At 63.2% G+C, this 16,172-nt stretch overlaps 2 protein-coding genes across 23 annotated transcripts; one reads left to right on the top strand and one right to left on the bottom strand.

The window, feature by feature from the left end:
- Positions 1-260: 260 nt before the first annotated feature.
- CIRBP (cold inducible RNA binding protein) lies at positions 261-14,517 on the bottom strand. Of its 17 annotated transcripts, none has more exons than XM_078361339.1 (9): positions 7,701-8,290; positions 4,055-4,163; positions 3,846-3,952; positions 3,628-3,766; positions 3,460-3,541; positions 2,933-3,003; positions 1,291-2,566; positions 586-719; positions 261-420 (listed from the first exon to the last, which is right to left on the bottom strand). In XM_078361339.1, the coding sequence occupies exons 2-7, from the start codon at positions 4,155-4,157 to the stop codon at positions 2,550-2,552; spliced, it is 519 nt and encodes a 172-aa protein (XP_078217465.1). In that variant the 5' UTR covers positions 4,158-4,163; positions 7,701-8,290; the 3' UTR covers positions 261-420; positions 586-719; positions 1,291-2,549. The 17 variants fall into 17 exon arrangements, with proteins under 17 accessions (XP_078217465.1, XP_078217455.1, XP_078217456.1 ...); XM_078361329.1 differs by having other exon boundaries at positions 8,244-8,290; XM_078361330.1 differs by having other exon boundaries at positions 597-719; positions 8,244-8,290.
- On the top strand, positions 5,011-15,803 carry LOC108589582 (uncharacterized). 6 transcript variants are annotated; one of them, XR_013531212.1, is made up of 5 exons: positions 5,393-6,505; positions 6,658-6,864; positions 12,102-12,240; positions 13,509-14,641; positions 15,171-15,803. XR_013531212.1 is itself a non-coding variant. In XM_078361347.1 (4 exons), exons 1-3 carry the CDS (start codon positions 6,472-6,474, stop codon positions 12,155-12,157), a joined length of 297 nt encoding a protein of 98 aa, XP_078217473.1. In that variant the 5' UTR covers positions 5,393-6,471; the 3' UTR covers positions 12,158-14,641; positions 15,171-15,803. The 6 variants fall into 6 exon arrangements, 5 of the variants coding, with proteins under 5 accessions (XP_078217470.1, XP_078217473.1, XP_078217471.1 ...); XM_078361347.1 differs by having other exon boundaries at positions 12,102-14,641; XM_078361345.1 differs by having other exon boundaries at positions 6,658-14,641; positions 15,171-15,349; positions 15,659-15,803.
- The last annotated feature ends 369 nt before the right edge of the window (positions 15,804-16,172 follow it).

Below are 16,172 nucleotides of genomic sequence, written 5' to 3'. Positions count from 1 at the left end.
CAGGGTCCAGGAAGGAGGCGCCCCCTTCCCCAGCCTCCTGCAGGTGCCCGGGGCTCCGCCCAGACGGGGTTTGACGGCACCTGCGCGGCCGCCGCTCCCCAAAGGCCGACTGCGCCTCAGAACCACCCCCCGCGCCCCCGTGGCCAGCCCCGCGCGTCTTCCCCGCCGGTCCGGCTCGTGGCTCCTCCGCTGAACCACAGGCTTTTCTCCCCGTGGCCCCGCTCCGACCCCGACAGCCCCCCCCAAACCACAGACTCGTCTTTCTGGGTGCACACGTGGCCCTTTATTCAAATCCCATTTTCACAGGGCTCCGCCTTTGCGAGCAAGGTCCGGCCGCCCCGAAAGCCGCCAGCGCGCCGCAGCCGGTCCTCCAGAAGCGATCTGAGGCCCTGGGCCTGCGCCTTTCTGGCTACGCGCCTCCTGGAACGGGGAGGGGGAACAGGGGCGGGCTCCAGCCGGCGGACCAGGCCCTCTCGGGAGGCGCCGCCCTGCACCCAGGTGCGGGACAGCAGGACCCACCGGAACGACCAGGTGCCGCCCGGGGCCGGGCTCAGCCCACATCCCACTGTTCCCGACAGCACTTACAAGGGACAAACCTCCGGGGTGGGCGGCTGCCTCCGGCTGTTGTTCCAGGTGACGTCCCTCCCGGGACAGTGGTCCTAGAGGTCATCGCTGATCTCAGGCCACCCTTCCCCGAGTCCCGGCCAGGCCCCTTCAACCTGCCAAAGCAAAGCAGCGTTACTCCCGACGTCCTCCACGGGGCTCACAGCTGCCCCTCCCGGCCTCCCCGGAAACATCCACAGCTCCTAGGAAGGTCTCAGGCTAGTCAGGGGCTGTGACCTCAGGCTCCGTCACGGGCCAGCGTGCCCAGGGCAGGCCTGCACCTTGGGGACGCAGCCAGAGCCAGCTGCCTGCATAGGATGGAGCTGCGTGGGCCAGTGTGGGCTCTGGAAAAAAACTAATGGCGGCAACAGACATCAGAGAAAGCTACAGTTAAGAGCGTGACTTGAGAGGTCTGGAAAAGACGGTCAATGGATGAGCAAAAACTCCGAAAGGCGGGGGCGTTCACTGGTCTCCAATCCTGCTTAAGGGACCTCATCTGAGCCAGGCATGACCGGGCCCAGGCTGCGCTGGCTGCACGCAGGGAGTGATGGCGGGGCCTGACTTTAGTTCCACCGTAATTTTTTAAAAAAAGGAAAAACAAAAAACAGTCACAGGAACATTCCCCGGGCACATGACTTTCAATGAGCTCTCGACAAGAGGGATGTGGACACGAGCGGAAGGAGTTACCTCGAATTACAGGGCTATTTCCACATATGAGCTAGCCAAGGGAGCAGCTTGCGTCTCAGAGGGTTCTGTTGGGCGCACAACACTTCTGTCCTCCGAGGGCTGCAGCTTCCATAGGCTAGCAGAGAACGCTCAGAACTCGTGAAGCAACAGCAGAACTAGCTAGGTCGCCCTGGGATGCCACGTGCCTCCGCTCTCTGGCCTGTTTCTAGACTGAGGCTGTCCAGGCCAGCGTCGGGCGCACATCCGCTGTACCTGCTAAGCTGCCCGCAGAGTCCAGCCCTTTGGCCACCACTGCCAGAAGCCTCCCGGGGCTGCCCTTTGGCCTGAGCTACCCGCTCCCGTCCCCCGCCTGGCTCCCCTGCCCTGACCAGTGCCAGTGTGCCGTGCCTCCCTCATCTAGCTCTCGCCTGCAGCCCCGCTGCTCCTCCGCCTTCTCCCTTCTCTCTGCTCAGGCCTGGCTGCAGGAGCCTGCAGCAGGGAGTGTGTCGAGCAATGCAAGGGAACTGTCAGAACAAGGTTCATTTCACACGGTCTTTTAATCGGCTTCGTGAAGCCAAAGCAAACTGCGTACAAGGATTCCTCAGCCACTGAGATACAACATCGATGGAGCGCGCACGGCTTCCCGTAAAAAAGGACAATAGAAACAAACATCTTCAGGAACCTCTCAGGCACGTCTGCACGTGTATCATCGGGTGCACAGCACAGATGAGCGCACGGGCTGGGGCTCCAGGGCAGCTGCTGCCACTCCTGCCAGGGTCCTACCACACTACACTCAGAAATGTCACACGGAGTTGGGAAAAAGCCACAGCTTGCTCAGCTTCCGACAAGATCGGATTCACAGTCCGTTCGATCAGAGAGGAGTGAATGGGGTACCCACTTCAGGGGGCCAACCCCAGTAAAAAAGAAAAAAAAGCAACGCAACCAAAACACCAAAAACTAAAGAACGAAAGCCCCACACAACCCGCAGTGACTTTTTTGGAACTCGTGGCTCGTGGTCAAAAGAAAAAAGTAAATCTGAAGTGCTTTGCAAAATGTTTGAAACCCCTTATAAACAGACAGCACTTCCTTAAAAAAAAAGTCTCTAAGGAGGCCATCCCCGGGTCAGAAGCGGTCGGGCTGGGTCTGAAAAGACCAGAACCGAAATGACTACAAAAGTGGGAATACGAGGAGGTGCGTCTACGACACATTAACGTCAGCGAAGCTCCCACAATCTCTAAATACACAGCCATTGGAAGGACGATCTTGAGCAGGAAGGGTTTTTACTCGTTGTGTGTAGCTGAGGACAAGAAGCAGGCACAGTGTAAAGGCACTGAAGCAACGAGAGGCAGCTTCACCCCAGAGGCCAGACCGGGCACGGCCTGCGGCCGGGGAGCAACCACCCCCCACAGCCGGGGAGGCTGGCCGGCCACACATGCACCTCTCTGGCCGCCCGGTGGCCCTCACTCTCCCTTGCCTTTCTGGTCAGTCTCATTTGCTCGTGTCCTGCAGTAGAAATGACTCTGAGAGGACAGATGCGTCCCTTACGGGCAAGCGCAGTGACAAGGTCTGAACGTCCAGCCTAAGTTGCTTGGAGAGGGCGCCAAAGTGAACCGAGCTCCCACCGCAGGCCACGGCAGCGTGGCGCCCTCGGAATGTGACTTACCGTAACTGTCGTAGCTGTCTCTGTAGGACCCGCCCGAGCTCCGGTCACCGTAGCCACTACTCTGACTCCGGCTGCAGGACACACACAAATGAGTGCTATTTCTGGTCTGCCACAACAGGCTTAGCCGCCAGCCCCTAGGCCAGCCGTCCCTTCTGGGAGAAGGGACACAGCAAGGATCCTGGCAGGGCAGCCTTGCAAATCCAAAACCCCCACCAGCTGTGTCCCCCAGGACCTCCAAGTTCTGCGACTGTTCTAAGCAGTCCCCTCTCCTCCTGGCCTGGGTCACCTCCGGCTTCTGCTCCTTGCTCAGCCAGCCTCCTCTCAGGCCTCCCAGGGACCTAGGCCTGAAGCTGGCCACCCCACAGCCACCCCTGTGCCCAAGCTGACTCCACCCTCACCGCACCCCACAGCCACTCCATGCCCAGGCTGACTCTACCCTCACCCGCCCCACAGCCGCCTGTGCCCAGGCTGACTCCACCCTCACCCGCCCCCGCAGCCACCTGTGCCCAGGCTGACTCCACTCTCACCTGCTATAGTAGTCTCTGGAACCTCCGTAGCCCCCACTCCTGGACTCAAACCGGTTCCCCCCATAGCCTCGGTCCCCTCCTCCTGCACATACAGGAAAAAGAAATGAGAATCAGCTCCCACCAGCAGTGCCTCACAGCATCCCCAAGGGGCCCATTCATGGCACTCACCTCTAGAGAACCCACGGCCCCGTCCTCGGCCCCCACGGAAGAAGCCGCGGCCCCCAGTAGAGCCACCACGGTACCCATGGGACCGGCTGTCTGGCGACTTGCCTGCCTGGTCCACTCGGATCTGCCGCCCATCTACAGACTGGAGACCAGAGGGTGGCATAGGTCAGCAGGGGTGCCCCCTCCTCAGGCCGGGCTTCCGCTCAGCACCTGATCCTCACCTTCCCGTTCATGGCCATCATGGCATCCTTGGCATCATCGATGTTCTCAAAGGTGACAAACCCGAATCCCCGAGATCTCTGGGTCTCCCTGTCTTTCACAACCACCACTGTGCGGGGGAGAGAGGTCTGCAGTCAGCACCCAGCTGTCCCTACAGGTAGGTAGGAGTACCAGCCAGCCTCCTGGGCCGCCAGCCCAGCACCAGCCTCACCTTCAGAGATCTGTCCGTATTTTGAGAAGACCTGCTCCAGCGACTGCTCATTGGTGTCAAAACTCAGCCCTCCAACGAAAAGCTTGCCTTCATCTGATGCCATGGCGGCCTGTGACAGACACCAGTGAAATGCTCAACAGGGGTCCTCTCACCACCTCTCTCCTTCCTGTTTTATGTAAATGAGTGTGTTCTTTGCTGGACATATTAGAATATCACTTTTCTTACTTTTCGTTACCCCCAACCCACACCTAGGACTTTTTTGGTTGCAGGAGTCTACCTGGCACCCAGGCTGCAGTGCAGTGGTGCAGTCACGGGTCACTGCAGCCTCCACCTCCTCCTACCTCAGCCAACCAAGAAAATGGGACTGCAGGTGTGCACCACCACACTTGGCTACTTTTTTGTTTTTATATTTATTTTTGTAGAGATGGGGTCTCGCAATGTTGCCCCGGCTGTCGCCACCCAAAGGTTTGGGATTACAGGCGTGAGCCACCACACCCAGCCACCCAGGACTTAATTCAGATTGGTTTACCACACCGAATCCGGTCATTCTCAGCCCCACCCTCCCCCAGACTGAAGGCAGGCCGCACCCAGTTCCACCGTCCTCCCCATGGTCAGGACCTCTGTTGTCTCCCTTCCCCAACAGCCTTCCAGTTGTGCCCTGGGCAGGACGGCACCCTACGCCTCTCCCCTTTCGGAACTGGTGCCAACCCCTACCCTAACCAGCTGATGTGCTGCGAGACCAGAGAGTGCTTCTGCCCACTGTAAAACGCCTCCTGAGACTGGCGGGCTGGCTGTCAGGGAGACCGCCCCGTCATGGGGGACACCTCGGGACAAACAGGACCTCAGCCGGGAATGGGGAAGGGATGGCCCCGGAAGTAATGAGGCAGGGTTTCCTGGCAGGATAATTGGCATTTAAGAGAACTGGCTATTTAAGGGGGCGGTCAGTGCTGACAGACGAAATACTCATGGGCTGCGAATGATCACCACCCAGGGGCTCTGAGAACTAGACCTGGAAGTCTGGCACTGGGGGGGTCTGGCAACTGGGACCAAACTTTGGGGGCAAAGCGAGACATGGCAGACGGGGACCCACATTAGAACGGGGCACGCCTAGCCAGAATCTGCGAGGGCGTCCTTTCCCTCATTCGATCACAATGGGAAAGGAAGGAAACTGCGGTTCGGGAAGCAAAAGCGCTGGTAAGTGGATACCTCCAACACCACGGCGGGAAAACTGGCCCCCGAGACTGGGCTCGCCACGTGGCCCCGCCCCCGCCGCGTGCGCATGCGCCCCGCGCACACCCTGCGCCACTGCATCCGGGCACTCGGCGCTCCCGCCATTTCGCTGGGCGCAGCCTCGGGCTCGCGGCCGCCATTTTGCGGCAGCAACCCGGTCACCGGCGGCCCGGGCCGGCGGGGAGAGGCCCTCTGGCCACTGCTCGGCCCAATCTCCCGCTGCCCCTCGCCGCCGGCGGGGCGGACTCCACCCCGGGCCCGCCCCGGCACCGCCCCCTCCCAGGGGCGTGCCACTACGGCCCCGCCTCGCTTGGCCGCCGCAGGCCGCCCGCCGCCCCGAGCTCCTCTGAGCCGGTGCCGCCAGGGCCCTCACCACTGAGTCGGGCAGGTCCCTGACGCAAGCGGGAAGACGGCACACCACAACGACCTGAGCCTCCTAACGCGCGAGTGAAGGGGGGGCGCCCCGACGCCCTGCCTTATATAAGGCGCCGCCTGGCCCCGCCCCCTCCACCTCCTGAGCCAATCAGAGGCCGCGCCTGCGCCTTATATTCATAAGACGGGGGCCTGGTCTATCTCGGCTCCGCCCCCTCCTGCGCGCCGGTGTCGGTCGCGGCGATTGGCCACATTTCCGGTCCGCAGCCCCTGGCCTGCGCCCGGGGAGGCGTGGCTGGCGCGCGGCGGGGCGGGGCTGACCCAGTTCCGCGTGCCCGCCCCCTGGCCTGCGGCGGGGAACAAATGGGCCTCTAGCTGGGGTTTCGAGCCTCCGGCCTCGTGGGAAACGCTGGGTGTCACTGGGACCCCGACTTTGCCTGTGCTCCTGCTGTCCTGACACATCAACCTACCCAGATCCCCTACGCACCCAAGCCCCGGCTCTCAGACATCCCAACTTCATCTGAACCCCGACATCTGTCCTGATGCTTTTGCTAACACAACCGACGCCCCAGTTCTCCCAGCACCCAGCACTCCATTCCGGCCACCAACCCCATGCCCACCCAAACCCCAACAGAGAGCCCCGTTCATGCGAACCCCAATATTCGCAATCCTAACTCTTCCTACTTTGCCACACTTTGGTGCACCCCAACTTTACGAAACCCAGTTTGCCTACAGACTCCAACCCGGATCCAAGCCTAACTCCCACCGGAACCGCGACTTCACGGCCAGGCATCGTCCACACCCCCACACTCGCCATGCCGGATAGTGCGTCCCTGCTGTCGGGTGCAGGTAGACACCCCGAGTCCCCACTGCACCCCAGCACTCAGCCGGGCCCTCGGCATCCCATCCCACCGTGCTGCACACCCTCGGCCCACTCTGCTCCCCACGCGGGGCCAGGCCCACTCTGCTCCTCCACCCGGGTCTTTCCCCTACTTCCACAGGCCCCCCACTGCCGAGCCTGGTTGGGACGAGGGAGAGTCTCAAAACCTCCGCCATCAGGAGAACCAGCTCTGCGAGGACCCTCAGTCCCTACTCTTGCCTCAAAGCTTCTGGGGGGGCCCTCTGTGACCACCACTCGCTCCTCGCCCAGACCTCACCTCGTGCCGGCCCCCTCCCCCGGCCCCAGTGGAAAAAGCTAGTGCGCACCGGTAAGTCTTAGGAGGGCTGACCCTCTGCTGACAAGCTGTGTGGGAGTGAGGGTACGGAGCCCCCCGTTTTGCTGCTCACCCCAGGGAAATCCCAGCCCCACTCCCGGCCTCAGACTCACTCCCACTCCCCATGAGGGGTCCCAGGGACCTTGTTACTGCAGAGACACTGTCTAACAAGGTCCCTGGGACCCCTCATGGGCTCAAGGACCCCCTCCCCCAGGCAGCAGCTGTGTGACTCATCGCCACCCCCTCTGCGCCTCGGCCCCCCACACTACAGCCGCCCCACTCCCCGTCAGCAGCATCGGCCGCTGCGTCAGCCACTCACGCAGGCTGGTTATTAAGGGAGCGGAGAGAGACATCCGAGCTCCTCTGCGCCTGCCGTCCGTGCGGGAGGGGCCCCCCACCCACTGGAGCCCCAGACGCGGGCCGGGCGTGCCCAGCCCGGGAGCAATTCAGGCCCATTCTCTCTGATCTGCCCCCAGCCCCAGCAGTCAGGGTGGGACGTTCACTGCGGGGCAGGGGTGGGAGGTGGAGGGGATGCCGTGTAGTCACAGCGGCCCCTGCAGAATTCATGCCGCCTCCCGCCCCCCATCATTCCCTGGTTCTGTGAGCCTCTGCCTTTTCCTGGTTTTGTGAACCACCGAGTTCATTCATTCATTCATTCATTCTGCCAGCGCCTAGTTATTAAGCGCTGACTACGAGCCCGTTCCTGGGTGCGGGATCCGTGAGTGCCCGCAGCCGTCCCGGGGTCCCAGGGTGGCCTGGCCGCGCACCTGCCGTTCTGCGTCTGCTCGGAGCACTGTGACCGGGACTCGGGTGTGGACCTGTGTCCTTACCTGTGCCTCTGAGGTCACCTGCGTCTGCGTGCACCTGTGCCTCCCACGTGTCTCACCGCGCCCCTGTGGCCCCACCGGGGGTCCCGGGGGGCTGGGACCTCGTCCTTCCCCTGATGGCCGCTGCCCACGCGGGACCCGAGCGACCGGGGCGCGCTGCCCGTTGCGGACACGAGGGGGCGCTGCGGCCTCGCTCCGTCCAGGGCGTTTGGGACGGGAGCCCGGTGCTGCCCCTCCGCGCACACACCCGCGGCGCGGCCTCGCGTGGGAGAGGGGGCTCCACCGCCCGGTCCTGCGCCGCCACCGCGCCCCGTCCTCGAGGGACCCGCTCTCGCAGGGCGAGGACGCAGCCCGCGTGTCAACCCCGAGCCTCCCGCCACCCCCGCGCCTGGGCCCCAGCGGAGGGGCTCAAAATAGCCGCGAGGCTGCTATTCCGGGGCCCGATGCACGGGGCTCCCCCACCCCGGCGAGGCGCGGGGATCAGCCGGAGTCCCCGTACCTGCTCCCCGCGCCTCTGTCTTGGGCCGCGTGGGCCCATTCACTCACCTCCCCCTTTCTCGCCTGCGGTCCCGGAGGGGGCGCGCGCCTCCTGCACCCGGATACTCCTCCCGGCCCCCGCCCCGGTGTGGCGTCGCCATGGAGACGGGGGCGGGGCCGCCTCGCCACCGCACCAGCCGCTCCGCCCTCCCCGCGGGGCCCCGCCCGCCGGACGGTGGGTCCTCCCCCGACCCCGACTAATGACCGGGCGGGAGGCGGTAGAGAGCATCTAGGCCTGGGACGGGCGTGGCCGGGGATGAAAGGCGCGTGGGGGGGGACCCCGGGGCCGCAATAATTACCGCCCCCTCCCTGCCAGGCGGGGGCCGGGATCGTGCACCTGGCGGCCGCCCCGCGGGGGCGCGGAAATGGGACTGTCCTGGCAGAAGCTGCAGCCGGCCCAGCTGGCCCCAGTCCGCGGGGCCCAGAGCCAGGATAGGGGCTGCAGAGACCCAGAGACCGGGCGTGCGGGTTGCCAGGTGTGTGCCCGTGGGCAGAGGACTCGTGGGTAAAGAGACGGAGACACAAGCTTGTGTGGACACGAATGTGCGGCTCTCCAAGTGCACAGGGCGTGGTGGGTGCTGCAGGGACCCCAGGCCGGCCTGTCTCGGTGCGCGGGGCAGAAAGGGGCGCGCACGGCGTCTTGGAGATGTGTGCACGGAGCCCCCGGCACCCGCGCGTGTGCAAGGACACAGGAACCCGTCTGTGAGGCGCTGTGTGTGCACAGGAGGTGGGCGCTTGGACTCCAAAGCGTGCGCTTATCCGGATGTGGATGTGGGTGCAGCAGGGGACAGGGCTGGGTGTGCGTGAGTCGGATGTGCTGGGACCCACAGAGCATATGTGTCCATGCCTGGTGCTGTGACTCATGTCCCTGGGGTGGGCACACGTGCTGTGTGTCAGCGGGAGCCGTGCCTCCCAGGGCAGCCCAGAGGAGGAAGGGTTAAACCTGTCCCTCTCCCTAGCTCTTACCTGAGCCTAGGGGTGGGATCTCAGGTCCCTTGGGAGGTCCCCCATGCCTGAGATTCAGGGGCTGCTACACAGGAAAGCCATCGGCCTCAGTTTCCCTTCTGTTCCTCGGATGTGGCCGCAGGGTGGGACGGCTTCCCTTCCCTGTGACTCACCCTCTCCCCACAGGCCTGAGTCACAGCTCAGGAATGTGGAGGTTGGGAGGTCCTGTCTGTTCCTGCCTCAGCCAGGCCATCCCAGCAGCCCAAAGGCCGGGCCTGGGCCACAGAGGGACATCCCCGGCACACACATCTGGCAACAGGCCACACAGAGGTGCGCACTCACACCTCTGCTGCATACCTGCTGGACACAGAGTCACAGTCACACACCATGCACTTGGCATCCGGAGACGGCAGCTGCCGGCAGCCACAGGCACCAGCAGCAGACAGGCTGAGGATGGGACCGACCCAGACCTGTATTGGAGTCACACACCTGTTTGCTCTTTTGGTACACGGAGAGAGGACAAAAGACACTGTAGACGCAGGTGACCCTTCTGCTGGGGCAAAGACCAGCTGGCACATATGGTGGACCTGCAGTGATGTGCACCCATGCATGTTGAAGATCAGGTGTCTGTGACGTGCCCAAGTCCCTGTATGATCCACGAACACACTGAAGCTGACCAAGAGGCCGGGCATGGTGGCTCATGCCTGTAATCCCAGATCTTTGAGAGGCCAGGGCAGGCAGATCACAAGCTCAGAAGCTCAAGACCAGCCCGACCAACATGGTGAAACCCCGTCTCTACTAAAAGTACAAAGATGAGGCCGGGCACAGTGGCTCATGCCTGTAATCCCAGCACTTTGGGAGGCTGAGGTGGGTGGATCACTTGAGGTCGGGAGTTTGAGACCAGCCTGACCAACATGGAGAAACCCTATCTCTACTAAAAATACAAAAATTAGCCAGGCGTGGTGGCTGGTGCCCATAATTCCAGCTACTCAAGAGGCTGAGGCAGGAGAATCGATTGAACGCAGGAGGTGGAGATTGTGGTGAGGCCGAGATTGAGCCACAGCACCGCCTACAGCTTGGGCAACAGTGAGGCTGTGTCTCAAAAAAAAACAACAAAAAAATGGTGACCGAAGTCTAGGCTTGCCTTCCTGGAGGCTGGGTAAAGGTGAGGGATCCGGAGCCCCCACCCTTTGTAGCCTCAGATGTTGCTTAGCAAGAGCCCCTGCCCTGGGGTAGGAGGAGGGACCCCCCCCACGGGGGCCCAGGCCCCTCTCATGGGACTACAGGTCCTGTGCCTGACAGAGGCTGATGAGCAAGGGTTTCCCGAAAAGACAACCAGGCCCAGAAAGGCCTTGCCCCGCGCTGGAGGTATCTCCGTGGTAAGAGTGGAGTGAGTCAAGTGGAGTGTCCCCTCCTCCCCCAGGCAGCTGCAGGGGCTTGGACCTATGGAGTATGTGTGAAGACACCTAGGTCACACCTTGCAGGAGAGGTACCTGGCACCTGTCCAACCCAGCATGCCTAGAGGGTTCCACGTCCCGGCGGACACGGGCCTGGGGATGCCTGTCCAGGAACCCATGGCTGCCCAGCCACAGTCTCTTGAGGGTCAGGGGCCCAGCTGCGGGGCAGGTGGTGTCCAGGACCCACTCTGGGCCTCACTGCTTCATCTGAGAGGTGAGCTCGCCAGCAGCACCTCCTAGGATCACAGGCTCATGGCGGGGGTGCGTGGTAGGAAGTCAGCCGGGGCACTTAGCAGCGAAAGGCAAGCTCCCCACAGCGCCGGGACTTTATCGTTCTCTTCCTTGACGTGGCAGTCCACACGGAATCATCCAGAATGCAGGCTGGGAGCTGGCTCATGCCTGTAATCGCGGGGCTTTTGTTTGAGCCCAGTTTGACACCATCCTGGGCAACAGAGCTACACTGTGTCGTTCCCAAAAAAATAAGCAAAAGTAGCTACGGCTAGTAGTGCTCCCTTATGGTCCCAGGTACTCAGGGGGCCGAGCCCGGAGGATTGCTTGAGCCCAGGAGTTCCAGCAAGGCGGCAGTGAGCTGTGATCCAGTCACTGCCCCAGCCTGGGGAGACAGTGAGACCTTGTCTCTAAAATACTAATAATTGGGCCGGGCGCGGTGGCTCACGCCTGTAATCCCAGCACTTTAGGAGGCCGAGGCGGGTGGATCACGAGGTCAAGAGATCGAGACCATCCTGGTCAACATGGTGAAACCCCGTCTCTACTAAAAATACAAAAAATTAGCTGGGCACGGTGGCACGTGCCTGTAATCCCAGCTACTTGGGAGGCTGAGGCAGGAGAGTTGCCTGAACCCAGGAGGTGGAGGCTGCGGTGAGCTGAGATCGCGGCATTGCACTCCGGCCTGGGTAACAAGAGCAAAACTCCCGTCTCAAAATAAATAAATAAATAAACTACTACTAACTGATGCCACGCGTGGTGATTCACACCTGTGATCCCAGCATTTAGGGAGGCCAAGACAGGCAGATCAACTCAGATCATGGGTTTGAGAACAGCCTGGACAACATGGGGAAACCCTGCCTCTACTAAAATTACAAAAGCTGGGTGTGGTGGCTCATGCCCGTAATCTCAGCACTTTGGGAGGCCCAGGTAGGCAGATCGCCTGAGCTCAGAAGTTTGAGACCAGCCTGACCAACGTGATGAAACCCCGTCTCTACCAAAAAAAAAAAAAAAAATACAAAAATTAGCCAGGCATGGTGGTGCATGCCCGTAATCCTGGCTACTTGGGAGGCTGAGGCAGGAGGACTGCTTGACCCCCGAGTTAGAGGGTGCATTAGCCGAGGTCGCGCCACTGCACTCCAGCCTGGGCGACAAAGTGAGCCTCCATCTCAGAACAAAAACAAACAAAAACAGTAGTTGTCCCTCATGCTAAGGTTCCTGTTTGATTTGTTATTTCCAGCAGGAACAGAAAGGCTTCTGGAAGGCGGAGGCTGGAGCTGGCCTGGGAACCCCTGACTCCCCATCCCCCACCCCGACCAGCAGCCTGGAGTCCAGCTTGGCTGGGCAGCCAAGGATCACGGGCGCTGAGGGGTGAGTGGGTGAGTGTTTGCGGCTGGAGGCCCTGGGGGTGTTCCTGCCCCCGCCCAGGCGTGTGCTGGGTGGCGGGGGACGCTGCCGCCCTCTATCTGGTCGGGGCGCTCTCTGTATCTGGTGGCAGCTGTGGGGTGCGGTCTGACTCTCCAGGCTGGGGTTTTGTTAGGGGAGGCCTTGGCCGTGGCTGAGCCAGGCGGTGCTGTTTGCTTTACGGTCACACGGTGGATTGAGGTTGGGGGCAGGTTTATGGGCTGTATCTGGGAGCCTGGCACACCAGCCGTACCCATAAATTCGTGGCCTGTGGAAGGCTGTCCCGGGGCTGCCGGTGGGGGTGTGGGATGGCTTGCAGCCCCCGAGTGGGACGGCTCCCGTTGGTTTTGCCTGCTTTCCCACAGGGCTGAGTGTGGGTAGCGTCCGGGGTGTGGGGTGTGTGCCCTCCGAGGCAGCCAGCTGTCTCCCTCACCTTGCTCCGCCCACATTCCAGAGGGGTTAGGGGTGCCCTCCCCGGCTCCCGCCCGCTCCCCGACCTCCGACCTCCGCCCGAGCCCACTCCCTCCGCTCCGGCACCCGAGGAGGCAGCTGGCTCCAGGGAGGGGCTGCAAGGCGGGGGAGGAGGCTGGAATGTGCCCCGGGGAGTGAGGGGGCCCCCAGAGAGGGGGCGGAAGCAAGGGAGGGAGGGGGGCGGGCGGAGGAGAGGGTGGTACTGGGCTGGAGAGGCGGCCGGGGAAGCCAGAGATCGACAGAAATAGACAAAGGCAAAAGAAAGCAACGGAGGGAGTGAGAACCAGACAGGGAGGAGGCCAGGGCAGGAGGGCCCTCGGAGGCAGGGCCCTGTGACAGCCTCCCCGCCCCCACCCGGCGGGCTGGGCAGCTCACCTGTTCCAAGTGACCCCAAAGGCAGCCAGTTCTCTGCCCTCCGAGGGCTAGGCGGCCCGTGGGTGGGGCAGCACCCGGCTCCTGGGTTGGGCCCCAACGCCCTTGGCCACGGGGTGGTGGCGTCCTCAGCCTCCAGCCTGGTAACTCCCATTCCCATGGTGCTGGGAGAGGAGGGCGGGTGTGGCCAGGCCCTGTGGGGGCGGCTGTGCCCGGGCGCCGGCTCAATCCCTCCGACCCAGTGGCTCCAGGCCAGGGGGTGCTGGCTGCCTGGCTTCTACCGCTGCCCACCCTAGCCACCTGCCAGGCTGGCTCCAAGGGTCCATTCGGCCACCCCCAGAGAACTCCAGCCTCAAGCCAAAGCCATGACCTCCAGTGACCTTCTCCTGCCCGCCCACAGCTGCCGCGTCTCCCCAAGCACTGCCCACCTGTGAGGTCACCGTCTGGCAGGGGCACCCGCACGGGCTCCCAGCCACGGGGCGCCCCCACCCTGCGAACTCCAGAGGCCAGGCTGCACCAAAGGCCTTGGCTACAGCCTCCACGCCTGGCACAGGCGCTGTGCAACCAACCACTGCCCACAACCAAGCAGCGGGCGGCCAGGGGGCCTCCTGCCTCCTGGGTCCTCAGCTCTCTTGATCTAGGACTCACAAAGGCATTTCGGATTTCCGCCCCAAAACTTCCAACCCCCCTGCCACCCCCTAAAGCCAGCACTTTCCGGGCACGGCCGCGACAGACGCCAGGACTGCACACCGTAGTTCCTTTTCCGTCTCCACCTTCACAGGGCGAGGCCACCAGGGTCCCCACCGATCATCGATCCCCACTCGACACCCCCCCCAAAGTCCAGGCCACGGGTCCAGCCACCTCCCACACGTCCTGGCCGCCGCTCCCCCCACCCGCTCCTCCTCCCGGGTGCCCCAGGTCATCCCTCCGGTGGCCGACGTGGAGAATCGCCTGTTATGATCCCTGCCGGCTCCCCCTTTCCTCCCATCTCTGAATCTCCTCCACCCACTGCCTTCCCGGCTGCCCCCCAAATGCACTCGGTTTCACGTGTCCGGGCCTTTGCACACGCCGTGCCCCGTACCTGGCGCACCCTTCCCGCTTCCTACAACACTTGGCAAACTCCTGCTCCTTTGGCAAAGCCTCAGCCCCAAAGTCCCCTCCTCCGGGCCTCCCGTCTGAGACCCCCCAGCCTAGGGACCCCGGGGAGGCCGGGCCGCGGTCTGGGACGTGGAGTGGTGCAGGGGTGGAGGCAGCAGGAAACGCGTTGGCGTGAAAGGACGGGTGCACGTGAGCGTGCCCGTGCCGGGGGTCCACGTGCGGCGCCCCGGGGCTCGCCCCCTCTTCCGTCCAGGCCCCGCCGCAGCCGTCAGACCCTCGGCTGCGCCTCCCGCCCCCAAGTTTGCAGACGCGCGGGGAGAGGGGCGGGGCCGCAGCGCCTCCGCGCTTGCGCCTGCGCACTCGTCCCAGCCGGGCTGAAGTCCCGCCTCCTAGGGGCTGCCTCCTCTGCTACTGGGGCACGCAGATGAGCGAGAGGTGAGGTCACCAATGAGGCGTCCCTAAGGGTGGGCGGGGCTTGAGCCGCCCGACGCGCGGACGGGGGCGGGCGGGGCGCCCTACCCGGGGTGACGTCAGGCTCCTTTCGCGGCGCGTTGCCCTGGAAACCGCGTTTCCATCCCGGCGGGTTTCCGGGGGCCGCCCCCTCCCATTCAGCTTTTTCCTCAATGGTGGGGGGGGAAGGGAGCGATCCAGGTCGGACCCCGCCTCCCGCGATCACAGAGGGCCCCGCCCTCTTTGTGCCTCAGTTTACCTCTCCGTGCCTTCCTACGCACACGTGGCCTCCGCCTGCGGGTCTGTCCGCTGCACCCCTGGATCAGCTTAGCCCACCAGCCCAGGGCTCTGAACCTGGAGCTCCACACCCCACCCAAAGCCCCCAGGGCACAGCCTTGACCCCCGGGATCCCCAGGCTGGGGTGGGGGTCGGCATCCCCAGGGGCGGGTCCTGGAGTGCAGGGGACGGGCCCCCCGCCCTGCAGGCTGCAGACACAGCCCCTGTGATTCAGCAGGTGCTGCAGACAACATCCTTCTTCCTCCTCTCCAACCGCCTGGCGAGGGGGCGGCGGCGCCCTGGGGCCCTCGCCCTGACCCCAGGCCGGGCGCCGGTGACCCGCACCCCATCCTGAGCCCCTAGGGGACGTCCGCGCTAGAGACCGGGGCCGCCTGACTGGGCATCCGCCTTCCTGACGTGGGCGTGGGATGATTTGGGGTTGACTGGGCGGTGGGAGGGGCAGACGGTTTTCAGAAAGATGCTCCCAGGCCACTCCCGGGACCTGTGCCCTTTCCCTTCTGTGCTCCCAGGGCTGGGGCCCCTAGAGATGGGGTAAGGGGTGGAGGTCACATCATTGAACAAACACCCCAAATTCTCTGGGCCAAGCGACCTTTCTCTTTGGGCGTCTGTTACCCCATCTATAAAATGGGAGCCCAATTACTTCTAACTCTTAAGCAACTCTTGTTACTTGAAATACAGGCTTATTTTTTGTTTTTGATTTTTAAGGACATGAGGCTGGCGAGGTGGCTCACGCCTGTAATCCCAGCACTTTGGGAGGCCGAGGTGAACAGATCACGAGGTCAGGAGTTCAAGACCATCCTGGCTAACACAGTGAAACCCCGTCTCTAAGGAATAAAAGGACATGAAATAGTATTATTGTCCATCTTTACCCAGGTCGGACATGGATGGATTGGGACCCCAGAGGGGACTCAGTTCTGGCGGGGCCTTTGGGGAGCTCCAGGCTGGGAGCAGAGAGAGGAAAGGGTGGGGTCTGTGGGACGGGGCGGGCAGGGGTGGGAGGTGCAGGCTGGGGAAGTTCCCAGACAGGGCCAGGGACAGCCAGGCGAGGGGTGTTTCTAGATAGGGGCAAAGGCCGGGATGTCCAGGCCTCAGAAGGGCTGGAATGTCAGGAGGTGTGGCCAGAGAGAACCCTCCCCCCCCAAGGGCTGGGTTAAGCCAGGCCTCTATCACCAGCCAGCCCAAGGTACCCTAAGGATTCTCAGGTCCTCCCGGTCAGCCA

The sequence above is a fragment of the Callithrix jacchus genome, chromosome 22, assembly GCF_049354715.1.
Source record: "Callithrix jacchus isolate 240 chromosome 22, calJac240_pri, whole genome shotgun sequence".
Lineage (NCBI taxonomy): Eukaryota > Metazoa > Chordata > Mammalia > Primates > Cebidae > Callithrix > Callithrix jacchus.
This window is presented reverse-complemented; position numbering and strand designations above follow the sequence as displayed.